The 16,824-nt window shown below is 39.0% G+C and overlaps 1 protein-coding gene across 1 annotated transcript in view; it reads right to left on the bottom strand.

The window, feature by feature from the left end:
• The window catches only part of MFSD14B (major facilitator superfamily domain containing 14B), a 58,889-nt gene that overhangs the window by 41,324 nt on the left and 741 nt on the right, over positions 1–16,824 (bottom strand). The window contains exon 2 of the mRNA XM_080916991.1: positions 2,642–2,737. Coding sequence (XP_080773117.1) covers positions 2,642–2,737 — 96 coding nt within the window. The remainder of the gene's footprint in view (positions 1–2,641; positions 2,738–16,824) is intronic.

Genomic DNA, 16,824 nt, shown 5'->3' with positions numbered 1-16,824 from the left:
AAGCAAAAAGACCCAAGGAGCAAGCTAGAGAAGCCATTCCCAAGGGTGGATAGACTCAGGGTTAGGTACCCTCACCCAATGCAAGGAGACTGGGAGAGGGGATGGGTGAAGGATTGGGGGGGGGGGTGACAGGTAACTGGGAGGTAGGTAGTAATCAGGATATAAAGTGAGTAATTAAAAAAATAGGGGGCTGGAGAGATGGCTCAGTGGTTAAGAGCACTAACTGTTCTTCCAGAGGTCCTGAGTTCAAATCCCAGCAACCTTAAGGTACCTCACAATTACCTGTAATGGGATCTGATGCCCTCTTCTGGAGTGTCTGAATACAGCTACAGTGAACTTATATATAATAAGTAAATAAATTAGATCACAACTTAATGACATACCTCAGGAAGACTAACAAAGTCAACTAACCTGGACCCTTAGGGCTCTCCGAGTCTGATCTACCAACCAAAGAACATACACAAGCTGGACCTAGGTCTCCCAGAACATATGTAGCAGATGTATATCCTGACCTTTGCGTGGGTCATGAACTGGAACAGGGCTATCCCAAAAGCTGCTGCCTATAAGTGGGATATGTTCTACTAACTGGGCTATCTTCAGGAGAGGAAGCACCTAACAGAGACCTGAGGTGCCAGGGTTGGGGCGATACTCAAGGACCCCCCCCCCACATGCACAGAGGAGAAGGGGAGAGATGTGGGAAAGATTTTTGGAGAGGGTAAACAGGAGGGGGGCAGTGAGCGGGACGTAAAGTGAATAAGTAAAAAGAAAATGAATTTAAAAGAAAAACAATAAGGCAAACAAAAATGCAGTAGACAGCAAGAAACAACATAATTGGGGTAGAAATTAATGAAGACTAATACACATACATTTAATAAAAGAGTGGCTCTTTGGAGAGATATAGTGCTGACAAATTCTAGTGAAATGAATGAAAAGAAAGAACAGACAAAATTACGAACAACTGAAGTGAAAAGGCATGGTGCAATAGTCTATAGTGAACTGTAAGGAGGTTTCAGGAACTTTAAAGTCACTTTTCAGTTAACTGAAACAAATCTAAAAACAAATGTGGATAAATCCCTAAAAACATGTAATCTCCCAAAATTAAATTATGTGTATGGGGAGATACAGGCCAGGAAAACAAAAGGGGACTATGGGGGGGGGGGGGGAAGAGGCCTTAAAGGAGATCAAAGACCAAAGGGTTAGTGAAGAAAGAAAGGTGCTTAACACAAGGTACTGAGAGAAAAGGATTAATAGCAAGGAAATATATATGGAAAACATTACTTTTGTACTGGCTAGTTTTATCGAAAGACAAGCTAAAATCAGAGAGGAGGGAGCCTTAACTGGGAAAAATGCCTCCATTAAGATCAGGATGTAGTTAAGTCTGTAGGACATTTTCTTAATTAGTGATTTATTGGGGAGGGCCCAGCACATTATGGGTGATGCTACCCTTGGGCTGGTCATCCTGGATACCATTAAAAAGCAGGCTGGGAAAGCTAAGAGGTGCAAGCCAGTACTGTGCGCTAATTTCAAACTAAATAACAAAGTAAAAATAGGGCCTCTGTTAGAATGTCCCAAAGACGACATTAACGAGTTGGAGGATTTTGGGATTTTGGTATTTTCCTTCAGTTTTCATTCTTCACCATTTTCTGGCCTACACAAACACATACATGTATGCACACACACAAACAAAATAGTAATAATGAAATATTCTCTAAAAAATGCATGCAAAGTCTTCTATAAAGCTGGCTAAGTCCACCCTTTAAACTTCTATATTTTCAAGACATAACTAGGAAACAAAAATTGAATGTATGAAAAGGACCTTTCTGCTACAGCAAAGTCATGACTAAGAAAAGAAAACTATTAGTGCTTCTGTTTGTTGTCTGTTTATTTTATTTTACTTAAAAGACAGGATTTCTTTGTACAGTGCTGGCTGTCCTGGAACTCTGTAGATCAGGACAGTTTTAAACTCAAGAGTCTACCTGTCTCTGCCATCCCCAGTGGCATTATACCACTACACTTGGCCTATTAGTTATTTTAAAAAATAACTTAAAGACAACTGAAACTTAATTTCAAAGACATTTAAAACTTACCTTAAATGTTAAATAATTCTTAAAATCTTTATCACCCCACATCCCTTCTTGGGTATTTGTTTGATGATATATGCATACATCAAACATCTTAGTCCTGTCAAATATAAATGCTCCTAGAAAGATGGCTCAGCAGTTAAGGGCACTGCTACACTTCCAGAGAACCCAGGTTCAATTCTGAGTACCTACATGGTAACTCACAACCACCTGTAATACCAGTTTCAGGGGATGTGATGTGTCTCTCACACTAGGCATGTCTCCTGAAACAGACATGCAAGAGGTACATAGCTATACATGCAAACAAAAGAGTCATATACATAAAAAATTTTTAAACAAATTTTTTTAAAAAATAAATATTTGGTTTAAAAATGGCTGTAGAGAAGTTATCAAAACCAGGCATATATTCATTTTTACATTCATCTTTATAAATCACTTACCAATTTCTATTTATTAGGTCCTTAAATCAAAAGCCATTAACATCCAAATACAAAAACAATTTCAACAATGTCTTGTATTTCATATACACCATGTCTAAAGGTCCAGAAAGAAGTACTTACAGTCAACATTGGAGTTGTTAACAGGCCCCACGCAAAGAACTCAAGGAAGATGACAAAAGCAGCATGGTAAACACTTGGCTGGCCAAAACCTTGTAGCTGAAAAGGAAAGAAAACCATCAAAAACAATAATAAGCATAAGGTATTTTCATCAGTGACATGAAGAAGTAAACAAACTTTGGACCACCTCTATCACTTAAAGTAAAACCACACTAGAGACCAGGATACAGCTATGTACTGGGTATTTTTCATCACTGTGATAAAAGCCATGACCAAAAGCAACTTATAGAAGAGTTTATTTTAGCTTACAGTTGCTTAAACAGAGTATAATGCCCAGGGATGGCTTCACCCACAATTCACTGGACCCTCCCAATCAATCACTAATCAGGAATGCTCTACAGGCTTTCCTACGGATAGATCTTAAGGAGGCATTTTCATTTGAGGCTCCCTCCTCTCTAGTGACTCTAGTTTGTATCAAGTTGACATAAAACTAGCAAATACAACTGACCCCTTGTCAATATGACACACAAACACATCACTTTTCAGTTAGAGCCCTTCCTTTCTTATTTATCCCTAGATTTATGAAACATAAAAACATTAAATTCACAGTCCTTATAGATTCAAATACATTAAAAGTTCAGTCATTTTAAAATATCTAATCTCTTTAAACATATAAAAGGTTTCAAAAGTTAAAAGTATTTCAATTGTGGGCTTCTGTAAAAAAAAAAAGGCAAAATTAAGTTAAAAATACTTTCTTAAAGAGAGAAGAATCAGGACACAATCACAATCTGAATTAAGCAAAACCATACTCTAACAATGTAGATCTGATGTATCCAATTATCTAGGCTCCTCCAAGGGGCTTGGGTCATTTCCTCAGCTCTACCCTCTACAGCACACAGTTTGTCTTTTAGGCTCTGGTTGGTTGGTTCCACTCCACTACAGATGCTGTCTCTTCTCAATGGCCATCACTTTATTGGCATCTCCAAAACTGCAGGGCAGGGGCCCGCCCCTTGCTGCGAATAGACTGCACTTTCACGAGCAGCCTCTCCTAGGCTATCTTCAAGGACTCTAATCCTGCTTCACAGTGCCAAGCTTCACCTGTTCTTTATGACACCTTCATACCTTCAAAACAAGCATCACCTATGTAACTACCAAGTTTGGCTGCCAGCACAAGGTACAGCCTTGGCCATATCATATCTGTGTGCTGACTCAGGAAACACTTTCCATCTCACATCAATGACACTCTTCTTCCTCCTTTTTCTCTTCCTTTTCTTTTTCTCTTTGTTGACCAGGATGGCCTCAAACTCACAGGGATTCACCTATTTCTCTCTCTAGAGTGCTGGAATTAAAAGCATGTATCACCACAGTCCTGCTGCTGCTTTTTCCAATGTAATATTTTTATTGATTATTTGGGTATTTTATATAATGTACCCTGATCACATTTGCTTCTTATTCCTCCCTTGTGCCCTGGGCCTAAAAACAAAACCCAACAAAACACCAAGTCCAATCTGCATTGCCTATATACTCATCGGAGCATGATCAAACTCCCAGTGGGCAGCCACTTAAATATAACTGAGCCACACACACCCCCACCCCCACCACCACAAGCTATCAATTGTGAAGAGCTACATTTCATTATTTTTATCACAACCTTTAAAGACTCACTTTAATGGTTTCCTGTCTAGACTGTTTATGGAAGGGGAGTTCTGGGGGTGAGTTTGCCACAGAGCCTTCAATGTTTTTCATTCTCAATTATGAATTTTTAGTCATTGTACTGCAAAAGAAGCTTTCCTGGCCTTAACAGCCAGTGGCAGCATAGATCATGAAGTTCCACATGGTTTGCAAAAGTAGCACAGACATGGTCCTCAACAGGACTTTCTACAGCAGCATGGACCACAAACACAGCTCATGGCTGAAGTGGACCACAGACACTAACACAGCACTCTATGAAATCATGAAACATAGGCATCAACATGCCTCCTACAGCAACAGGAACCACAAACACCAACATGAATTCCAGCAGGAACATGGACCACTAGACCACCAGGATGACCATGAACATCAAGGAACCCCAATCCTGAAAATGAACCATTCTCCATCCTGCATATCCTACTGTTGCTCAGAGGCAGGGCAATGGTGCACTGGGCAGTGTGTGATGGGGCAGAGCCTGTGCTAGCGTCAAACTGCTGAATACTACCCAGCAACAGTATGTAGCCATACTCCCATACCTGTCGCCTCCTAGCCATGTATCTTGTCTACCTCTTTCCACTTACCCACCTCTCCATTGCACTTTGATTTATCAACATGGCATTGCAAACTGCTGTGTGTTACACAGTATATTTTTTTGCCCAAACAGCTTTACAGACAAATACTTATTGCAACTAGTCATTGGTCTAGTTCAAAGTTTCTGGTTTCTGAAGCACTCCTCTTAGATATTCTGACATAGCCCAGAGTCAGGGTTATCCTGTTCTGATCAACACAAGTCATTTTGGACTAATGTCATAGAGACCCTAAAAGAATACAAATGCCACCCAAGCTACTATACCCAGCAAAATTCAATCACTATAATGAAGAAACCAATGTATTCCATGACAAAACCAAACTTAAACACTATCATTCCACTAATCCAGCATTACATAGGATTATTGAAGGAAAACTCAAACACCCACCAAAGAGGGAAACTACACTCACGAAATTATCTTACAACAAAACCAAAAGAAGAGAACCACACCACAAGCATAATATTACCACTAATAACAAAAATAGTACAAACCAACAAACATTGGTCTTTAATATCTCTCAACATCAATGGACAATTCCCCAATAAAACCATAATATTACATGACAAAATCAAAATTAAACAATGTATTTCAACTAATCCAGTCCTACAGAGGATATAGAAGGAAAGCTCCAACACAAGGATGGAAACTACACCCAAGAAAAACCAAGAAATTAATCATCTCGCAACAAACCCAAAAGAGAAACACACAAACATAATACCACCTCTAATAAAAAAAAAAAATAGCATGAGCTCTTGCTCCTCTCTTGCTCTCTCCTCCCATCCCCCTGCCAATGTGCTCATGACCACCTCTACTTCTCTACTCCTCTTCTCTCTCTCTACCCCTACTACCCTCTTAATTCCCCTCCCCATGCCCTGAATAAACTCTATTCTATATTATATTAAAAAAAAATCACAAACCAACAATCATTGGTTTTTGATATCTCTCAACATCAATTGACTCGATTCCCCCAAAAAGACATAGGCTAACAGACTGGATACCTAAACAGGACCTGGCATTCTGTTCGATACAGACAATATACATCAGTAACAAAGACAGACACTAACTCAGACTAAAGAAAAAAAAATTTCCAAGAGACAATCTGGAATAGCCATTCAAATACCCAATAAAATAGACTTTCAACCAAAACTTATCAAAAGAGGTGGGGAAGGACACTTCAAACTCAAAGGAAGAAGAGGTTGCTGCTATATGCCAAGAAATAGTTGTTTAAAGGAAAGAATTTCCAGTTTTCTGAGATGTAAAAAGTTCTTGAGATTGATTGCACAATATGCAATGCTATTTTAAAAGGTATGAGAGTAAATCATGTCATATGTATTTTAACACAAACATTCATTCACATTCACACAGAGGGGGAGGGGAGGGAAGGAGGGGAGAGGAGAGGAAGAGAGGGAGGAGGGGGGGGGAATTGCTCAATGTGGCCCAAAGCACATATTTGTCTTGTAGGCTATTCAACTTCAAAAGCAATTGAGATTAAAGGAAAGGAAGTCTCTATGATTAAATATATATATATAACAAAGCATCACTTTAACCCCACTGCTTCAGAACATAAACCATACATAAAAAGAACTAAGAACATCTATAAAATTGGTGGACCATAGGGTTTTTGTTTATTTGTTTTTAGGCAGCAAATCATTTTGTTCAAACCAACAGAACTTTGAAACTCTTTAGTGGCTCCCAGTTGCCTTATTCTCAGGTATGAAAGCTGTAGTGGGGTAAAAGGGTTAAGAGGTAGTAGAGGGAAGAGAGTTAAAGGAACATGTGTAGCTGGATGAGGAAAATGAAACTCACTCAAAGAACTCCAGGAAAACACAGAGATGAAGGAATCGAAAATGGAACTAGAAACAATAAAGAAAATACAAGAGACAACCCTGGAGATGGAAAACCTAAAAAAGAAACCAGGAGTCACAGATGCAAGCATCTCCAACAGACTACAAGAGATGGAAGAGAGAATCTCAGGGGTGAAAGACAACATTAAAAACATAGACAAAACATTCAGAGAAGATGCAAAAGCCAAAAAGCTCCTAACCCAAAATGTCCAGGAGATCCAGGACACAATGAGAAGACCAAACCTAAGGATAATAGGAATGGAAGAGGGCGAAGAATATCAACTAAGAGGCATAGTAAACATCTTCAACAAAATCAAAGAAGAAAACTTCCCTACCCTTAAGAATGAGATGACCATGAGCATAAAAGAAGCCCTCAAAACTCCAAATAGATTGGACCAGAAAAGAAACTCTTCCTGACACATAACAGTCAAAACACCAACTGTTCAAAACAAAGAATAGTAAAAGCAGAAATGGAAAAAGATCATGTAACATATAAACACAGACCAATCAGAATTACACACAACTTCTCAACAGAGACTATGAAAGCTAGAAGATTCTGGACAGAAATCATACAGACACTAACAGAACACAAATGTCAGCCCAGACTACTATACCCACCAAAACTCTCAATCACCATAGATGGAGAGGCCAGGATATTCCAGGACAAAAATAAATTTACATAATATCTGACCACAAATCCAGCCCTACGAAGAATAATAGATAAAAAAACCAAAACAAGGAGGGAAACTACATCCTAGAAAAAGCATGAAAATAAGTAAGCAAGAAAACCTAAAGAAGAAACAGTCATAATTCTGCCTCTAAAAGCAAAAATAGCAGGAAACAGCAACCACTATTTCTTAATATCTATTAGCATAAATGGACTCAATTCCCCAATAAAAAAAAACACAGACTATCAGACTGGATACATAAACAGAATCCAGCATTTTGCTGCATACAAGAAACGGAAACTCATCTCAGAGACAAAGACAGCTTCTATCTCAGAGTAAAAGGCTGGGAAAAAACCTTCCAAGCCAATAGCCCCAAAAAGCAAGCTGGAGCAGCCATTCTATTATCGAATAAAAAGATAAGGAAAGACACTTTTTACTCACTACACGGAAAACTTATCAGGAGGAATTCTCAATCCCTAACATATATGCTCCAAATACAAGAGCACCCATATTCATAAAAGAAACCCTACTAAAGCTCAAAACATACATTGCATCACACACAATAATAGTGGGAGACTTCAACACCCCACTCTCATCAATAGACAGATCATAGAAGCAGAAACTGAACAAGGATGCAGTGAAACTAGCAGAGGTTATGAATCAACTGGAATTAACAGACATCTACAGAACATTTCACCCTAAAACAAAAGAATATGCCTTCTTCTCAGCACCTCATGGCACCTTCTCCAAAACTGACCATATAGTTGGTCACAAAACAAGCCTCAATAGATATGAGAAGATTGAAATACTCCCATGCATGGGAGCAGATAACCATGGACTAAGGCTGGTCTTTAATAACATCAAAGACAACAAAAAACCCATATACACATGGCAGCTGAACAATGCTCTACAAAATGATACCATGGTCATAGAAGAAATAAAGAAATTAAGGACTTTCTAGAATTTAATGAAAATGAAAGCACAATATACCCAAACCTATGGGGTGCAATGAAAGCAGTACTGAGAGGAAAACTCATAGCTCTGAGTGCCTCCAAAAGGAAACTGGAAAGAGCATGCACTAGCAAGTTGACAGCACAGTTGAAAGCTCTAGAACAAAAAAAAAAAAAAAAAAAAAAAAAGCAGATACAAACAAGAGGAGTAGATGGTAAGAAATAATCAAACTCAGAGCAGAAATTAACCAAATAGAAACAAAAAGAACCATTCAAAGAATCCACAATACCAAGTCCTGGTTCTTTGAAAAAATTTTTCAAGATTGATAAACGCTTAGCCAGACTAACTAGAGAGCAAAGAGAGAGTATCCAAATTAACAAAATCAGAAAGGAAAGCAGAGACATAACTGAAACTGAGGAAATTCAAGAAATCAGAGCCTACTACAAAAGCCTATACTCAACAAAACTGGAAAATCTGGTGGAAATGGATGAATTCCTAGACAGATACCAGATACCAAAGTTAAACCAGGACCAGGTAAACCATCTAAATAATTCCATAACACCTAAAGAAATAGAAGCAGTCATCAAAAGCCTCCCAACCAGAAAATGCTCAGGACCAGATGGATTCAGTTCAGAATTTTATCAGACATTTATTGACGACCTAATACCAATATTAGAGTCAGATGAAACACTACCTAACTCATTTTTCGAGGCCACAATAACCTTCATTCCTAAACCACACAAAGACCCTACAAGAAAAGAGAACTTCAGACCAATTTCCCTTATGAACATTGATGCAAAAATACTCAACAAAATTCTTGCAAACCGAATCCAATAACACATCAAAAAGATCATTTACCATGATCAAGTAGGCTTCATCCCTGGGATTCAGGGATGGTTTAATATATGGAAATCCATCAACATAATCCATCATAGAAACAAACTCAAAGAAAAAACCACATGGTCATCTCACTAGATGCTGAGAAAGCATTTGACAAAATGCAATACCTCTTCATGTTAAAAGTCTTGGGAAGGACAGGAATCCAAGGCCCATACCTAAACATAATAAAAGCAATATATAGCAAACCAATAGCCAACATCAAACTTAACGGTGGGAAACTTGAAGCAATCCCACTAAAATCAGGGACTAGACAAGGCTGCCCACTCTCTCCCTACCTATTCAACATAGTACTGGAAGTCCTAGCTGGAGCAATTAGACAGCAAAAGTAAATCAAAGGGATACAAATCGGAAAGGAAGAAGTAAAAATATCACTATTTACAGATGACATGATAGTATACTCAAATGACCCCAAAAATTCCAGAGAACTTTTATAGCTGATGTCATAGGTTAAGGTTTTATTGCTGTGAACAGACACCATGACCAAGGCAAGTCTTATAAGGACAATATTTAATTGGGGCTGGCTTAGAGGTTCAGAGGTTCAGTCCAGTGTCATCAAGGTGAGAGCATGGCAGCATCCAGGCAGGCTTGGTGCAGGAGGAGCTGAGAGTTCTACATCTTCATCCAAAGGAAGCCCGGAACAGACTAAGCATCCTCAGGCAGCTAGGAGGAATGTCTCCAAGCCCACCCCCAGAGTGACACACTTCCTCCAACAAGGCCACACCTTCTAATAGTGCCACTCCCTGGGCTAACCATATGCAAACCATCACATTCCACTCCCTGTCCCCCATAGGCTGAGTCTATGGGGCCATACCTAAACACAGCATAATAAAAAGTACATTTAGTCCAACTTCCAACATTCCTATAGTCTGTAGCAGTATCAACAATGTTAAAAGTCCAAAATTCAAAGTCTCTTCTGAGATCCATCCAATCACTTAACTGTAATCCTTGAATTAAGTCAGGCAACCAGCTGGACAAACTCCAAATTCTGCCATCTCCATGTCTAATTTCAAAGCAGTCTTTAGATTCAACTTCCTTTTCATCTTTGTTGATGGCAACAAACTTCTTTCTCCTGGGCTGGTTCCACTCCCTGTTAACAGCTTTCTTTGGTAGGTATCCCCCTGCTCTGGCATCTTTAACATCTTTGGGTCTACAGGGCAGCTTCAATGTTATAGCTTTTCGTTTCAATGTCTGAGATGTACACATGTCCTTCTGGGCTCATCCAAGGGCTGGCTTCACTTCTCCAGTTCTGCCCACTGTAGCACTTCAAGCTCAAGTTGATCCATTACACCTTTACTGTTGTTCTTGGTAATCATCCCATGGTACTGGCATCTCAAATATACTGAGGTCTTCGTTGGAACTAGGCTTCACCAACAGCCTGTCATAGGTTCCCTTCATGGTGCCAAGCCTTATATCCTTTGCATGACCCCTTAAATACTGGATTGTCAACAACTGAGGCTGCACTTTCACCAATGGACTTCCATGGCCTTTCATAGTGCCAAGCCTCAGCTGTTCTCCATGACACCTTCATGCCTTCAAAACCAGAACCACCTGGGTGATTCTTACACATTATAAAGTACAGCTGCAGCAGGAGGTACTACCTTGGCTATCTCTGGAACAGTTTTTTTTGTCCTTTCAGAAAACACTTCCCAGAAGACTTCACCTCAGTGATGTTGGTCTCTTCTTAATCACCACTTATTTCTTAGCTCCAGTTGACCAGCATCCACTGTCCCAGTGGTCTCCTTCTCTTAAATATAAGGCCAGAGCCACATGGCCGAAGCTGCCAAGTTCTGCTGCTTGCAGGAGCTAGAAGATGCCCCTCTTGTTCTATTACTTTATCACTAGATTCCTCTTTTCTAACACCTTCACTACCTAAGCTTGGCTGTCCTAGATCTTTCTCTGTAGATTGACCTTGAATTTAGAGATCTGTTTGCCAGTCTCCAGGGATTAAAGGTGTGGACCACCACACCTGGATTTAAGCTTCTCTTCGCCAAGAACTTGCTCAGTTCTAGGCTGGCCTTGAACTTAGAGATCTGCTTGTCTTTGACACCTGGGATTAAAGGTTTGCACTAAGTTGCCTGGAGCTAATTTAGCTGGGTGGGACCTTGTCCCAAAGTCCTTACTTCCTCAATTCAATTTAAAATTCTTGAACACAGAATTTAGCTCCATTTCACTTCCCTGAGTCCCTTTAATAATGGGAACATATATTTTGTATCTTTCCTTTCTCAACTTGCTCATTTTCATTAAAATGCTCTTCATAAGGGTGAGCTTTAATAACCACACAACATAATTTACACCAGGCATTTTGAGACTTCCTTTTTCAAAGCAATTAATCTAAATCTCTTTATCTTAAACTCAGGCAGATTCTTTGGACAAAAGCAAAAAAGCAGCCTTGTTCTTCATCAAAATACTACAAAAACAGTCTCTTGGCCACATGTTGAAATTCTCCATTGAAACCAATTGATCCAAGTCAGCACATTTCAAATCACTCACAGTAACAGTCTTTCATATTCTTACTAGGATAGCCCATTAAGCCCCATTTAAAGCCTCCCACAGCTTTCCAAATCCAAAGTCCCAAAATCCACATTCTTCCAAACAAAAGCATGGTCAGGCCTATCACAGCAATACTCCAGTCCATGGTACCAACTTCTGTCTTAGTTAGGGTTTTATTGCTGTGAACAGACACCATGACCAAGGCAAGTTTTATAAGGACAACACATGGTACAGAGATAAGCAGGTTGATCAATTGAACAAAATAGAAGATCCAGAAATGAACCCTTACACATACGGTCACTTGATTTTTGACAAAGGAGCTGAAAACATTCAATGGAAAAAGAACAGCCTCTTCAACAAATGGTGTTGGCTCAACTGGCAGTCAGCATGCAGAAGAATGAAAATAGACCCTTTCGTATCTCCTTGTACAAAGTTCAAGTGCAAGTGAATGAAAGATCTCCACATTAAACCAGGTACACTGAAATTATTAGAAGAGAAAATAGGGAAAACCATAGAACACATAGGCACAGGGGAAATTTTCCTGAACAGAACACCAATGGCTTGTGTGCTAAGACCAAGGATCGAGAAATGGGACTTAATGAGATTGCAAAGTTTCTGTAAGGCTAAGGACACTGTCAGGAAAACAAAACAGCAGCCAACAGATTGGGATAAGATCTTTACCAACCCCACATCTGATAGAGGTCTAATATCCAATATACACAAAGAACTCAAGAAGTTAGACTCCAGAGAATGAACAATCCTATTAAAAAATGGGATACAGAGCTAAACAAAAAATTCCCAACTGAGGAATATCAAATGCCTGAGAAGCATTTAAGGAAGTGCTCGACATTCCTAGTCATCAGGGAAATGCAAATCAAAACCCTCAGATTCCACCTCATACCAGTCAGAATGGCTAAAATCAAAAACTCAGATGACAGCAGATGCTGGTGAGGATGCGGAGAAAGAGGAACACTCCTCCACTGTTGGTGGGGTTGTAAGCTGGTACAACCACTCTGGAAATCAGTCTGGCGGTTCCTCAGAAAATTGGACATAGTACTACCTGAAGACCCAGTTATCCCACTTCTGGGCATATACCCCAGAGATGCTCCAACATTCAATAAGGACACATGCACCACAATGTTCATTGCAGCCCTATTTATAATAGCCAGAAGCTGGAAAGAACCCAAATGTCCTTCAGTAGATGAATGGATACAAAAATTGTGGTATTTTACAAAATGGAGTACTACTCAGCTAATAAAAACAATGACTTTATGAAATTCCTAGGAAAATGGATGCATCTAGAGAATATCATCCTGAGTGAGGTAACCCAGTCACAAAAGAACAGACATAATACACAGTCTCTGATAGCTGGATACTAGTCCCAGAAAGCTCTGAACACCCTAGAAACAACTCACAGACCATATGAAGCTCAAAAGTAACAAAGGCCAAATAGTGAAAGCCTCAGTCCTTAGGAAAAAAAATAAGTGTATAGCACCCTCTCAGAGTGTGGTACACCTAGACTTTAAATCATTAATAATCCTAAAGCTAGGAATATAGCCTTGTGGCAATTTTTGTTATTCAAAGATCATTGTTTAATCTATACATACCAAGAAAATTTTGTTTCCATGTTACATTCTGTTCCACATGTACTTCATGCTTATGGTAACTATTGGAATTTCAATGAATGCTATCAAACCTCTAAAGGAATTACCAAAATGCTTACAAAAATCTGTACGTGTATCTCTCTTCTTTAAATAAAGTTGTAAGAAAAAAAATTATTTGACAATTGCATATAATTGTATAATTTCTTATCACAGAATTCTGTTTTTATTTTTTATCTAGATACATATATACAAATATATATTTTATTATATAAATAATTAAATGTTCCTCCAGGTCAGTCTGATAATTGGCTGCAGGCATCCCTGTCTGCATTAGTCAGGTGCTGGCAGAACCTCGGGGAACAGCCACACTATATATATTTTGTGTACGTGTGTGTATAAAATCATTTCTGTCATTTACATCTCAAATGATATCTCCCTTCCCAGTCACCCCTCCACAATGCATCCCTCATCCCATTCACCCTCTTTCCCCTCGCCTTTGCCTCTATGAGGGGATTACTCAAGCACCCATGCATTCCTGCCACACTACTCCAGCATCCTCCTATGCTGGGGCATCAAACTTCCAGAGAACCAAGCCCCCCCCATTAATGTCAGCAAGGCCATTCTCTGCTACATACATATCTAGTCATAGATCCCTCTCTGTACACTCCTTGGTTGGTGGTCTAGTCCCTGGGAACACTGGGTGGTCCAACCAGCTGATATTGTTCTTCCTATGGGGTTGCCATCCCCATCCAGTTACTCCTTCTGCCAGCTCCCCTACTGTGGTCCCACATGTCAGTCTGATGATTGGCTGTAGGCATCCCTGTCTGCATTGATCAGGTGCTGGCAGAACCTCCCAAAAAACAGCCACACCATGTTCCTGTCAGCAAGCGCCTCTTGGCAACAGCATCAGTGTCAGGGTTTGTTTTCTTCACACCCATCTTTTTGTTCATGTGCTTCCCTCCCCTGATGATATCCTTCTCAAAGATACTGTTTGCTAATTTCATGTCTTCATTCACGTATATCTTCCTGAATTTAATTATTGTTGCTTCGCTATGAGGGAGAGGACTTATTTACCGGTGCATAGGCAACTTAACAGCTGTAGCATCACAGAAAAAAAAATGACACCCTATTCCTAACTACATTTACCACCAGTAGCTCCTTGGAGATAAGAGGGCTCCTGGCGCATTTCTATATTATAGAGAAAGATTGAGTCGGGTGGGTGGGAGAGCATCATCATATAGTCAGGGGAAGTGGGGATGGAATAAGGGGATTTTTGAAGGGAAGCCAAGAAAGTGGATAACATTTGAAATGTAAATAAAGAAAATATCTACTTAAAAAAAACGTACTTGGCTATAAAAACTGCATATATCAGAAAGTATACATTCAATAATTAAAAGTTTTGATAAAACACATGAAATTGTATATTAATTCATAGCAAGGAAGAACAGAAAGAATAAAATGTGAGCTTAATTGACAGACTCCTCTGTCTTACACAAAGGATCCCATGGAAGAAATGCACAATCCCTTCCCTTGAATGCTTAGGTCCCTTCCACTTTTCAGATGATGTCTTTTTGAAAATGTTTTACAAGTTCATATAACTTTTTGCTAATAAATTAGAAATAAAAACTGTTGGTTAAGTAAGAGTCGTGTGCCTAGGCAGTCTTCCCTATTATTAGTAGTAATATAAAAAAAAATCCAAAAGTATAAGTATTCCCAGGAACTAAGGAAAAAGAAAATAACTCATTAGAATAAAATCAAATCATGGAAGTTACAGTATTTGAAAGTAATCCTGGAAAAATATAAAAATAATTTGGAAGTATTGGCATATGACATAAATACCAGTGATCAAAAGTATTCATTGTTTTTACACCTTCCATTGGGCCCTGCACATGCTAGTCATCTCATTACCAATATGGAAAAAAGAAAAAAGAAAAAAACAGTATTCTCAGCAATCAAAAACTGTGCTTACTACTCCCAAAGTTGAAGAAAGAATGTGAGTAATTTACTTTGCCCAAAATTAGATAAGCTTTAAGATCCAAAGAAAGGTAAAGAAATAAACAAAGTCTAGGTTTCTTTGAATAAATACCCCCACAAAAGTTCCTGCTTTAAGCACATTAGTTTTAGACTGGGGTCTGGCTTCTTTCTAAATTAGAAAATGATAAATATTTTTATCATGGTAAAGGCTCACATGTATAATATGACCATTCTGAATTCATACATGGACCAAGGAGATAGATCATTCACCAAATACCTGATACACAAGTAAAAGGATCTGGCATACATATAAAAAAGCAGAGATAGGAGGATCCTTGAGACTCACTAACCAGCCAGTCAAGAAAAGCTGGGAGCTCCAAGTTGAGAGAGCTTTTGTTTTAAACATAAGGTTTCAAAACACATGTGCTCCTGAACCCACACACATACATTATACGTGTACATTAAATATATAAAATAAATCTGAAAGAGTAGGGTAGACAAAAATAGAGAAAAGATACCCCACACTGACTTCTGGCTGGCACACTCCTTAGGCTATTGGCCTGTCCACTAATTAGTATTGTCCATCCACTAGTGGAAGCCAAGAAGGGGAACTGGTGATTCAGTTTTATTTAAAGAGTAGGAAGAGTGTAACCTATTTAATGAGAAAAAATAATTTTACAGAATTTATCCCACAAGGTAAGCTTTCTATATTAGAAAAACCTTAGCTTTGAAAAATAAAATTATTCCCCATGCTTCTTCAGTACACGACCATTTTACAGATCAGGCACTGAGTGGTAAAACTCTGGTAGAAGCAGGACCAGAAACCAGCTCTAGCCTAGGTCTAAAACACCAAGGAAATGAACCACAAGAATGCAGACAGAACAAAAGGTCTGTACTTAGCAGACGTTTGAGAGTTGCAGCAATTTTGTAGCTAGGAAGCTCTTATCTGCACCAAAGGTGAATTCACAGAGTCAAATATGCACTTGTGACCATTTAGTATTCTTTAACAGAAATTAAACATGCAAGCTTAAAAACTAGAAAAACACCTGACTACATAAATCTTTATTTAAATTCTTATTTCTCACTGGACAAACTTTCCAATAGTTGCAAGAGTCTGTACTCAACTCACTGCAAAACTTTAAGCTTTAGGTCCTAAGTAGATCCTTCCCCAAAACTCCTTTTTATACTTATGACTAAAGAAATGGACATTCCCTGTGCTTAGTTTCCCACCATTAAATAAGAAGACAAAGTGGTACTGATAAGGCCTGTACTGTGATTCCAGGTCAAGGAACATAAGCTTTTCCTAGCTGTCAAAGTCATCTCCACGTTATGTGTCACCAGAGAAGATCAGGCTGAACTTTCACCTTTGGGTACCGAGATCTTCAACTTCCTCTTAGTACAAGGTCTCTTCTGAAACCCAAAGGAGACGGAAGTATCAGAAAGGCGCCTCCCACTTTGACCTCTAGCATCCCT

This window comes from Micromys minutus (genome assembly GCF_963924665.1).
Source record: "Micromys minutus genome assembly, chromosome: 1".
Taxonomy (NCBI): domain Eukaryota; kingdom Metazoa; phylum Chordata; class Mammalia; order Rodentia; family Muridae; genus Micromys; species Micromys minutus.
The sequence above is the reverse complement of the archived record's forward strand: the minus strand, read 5'-3'. Positions and strand labels throughout refer to the sequence as shown.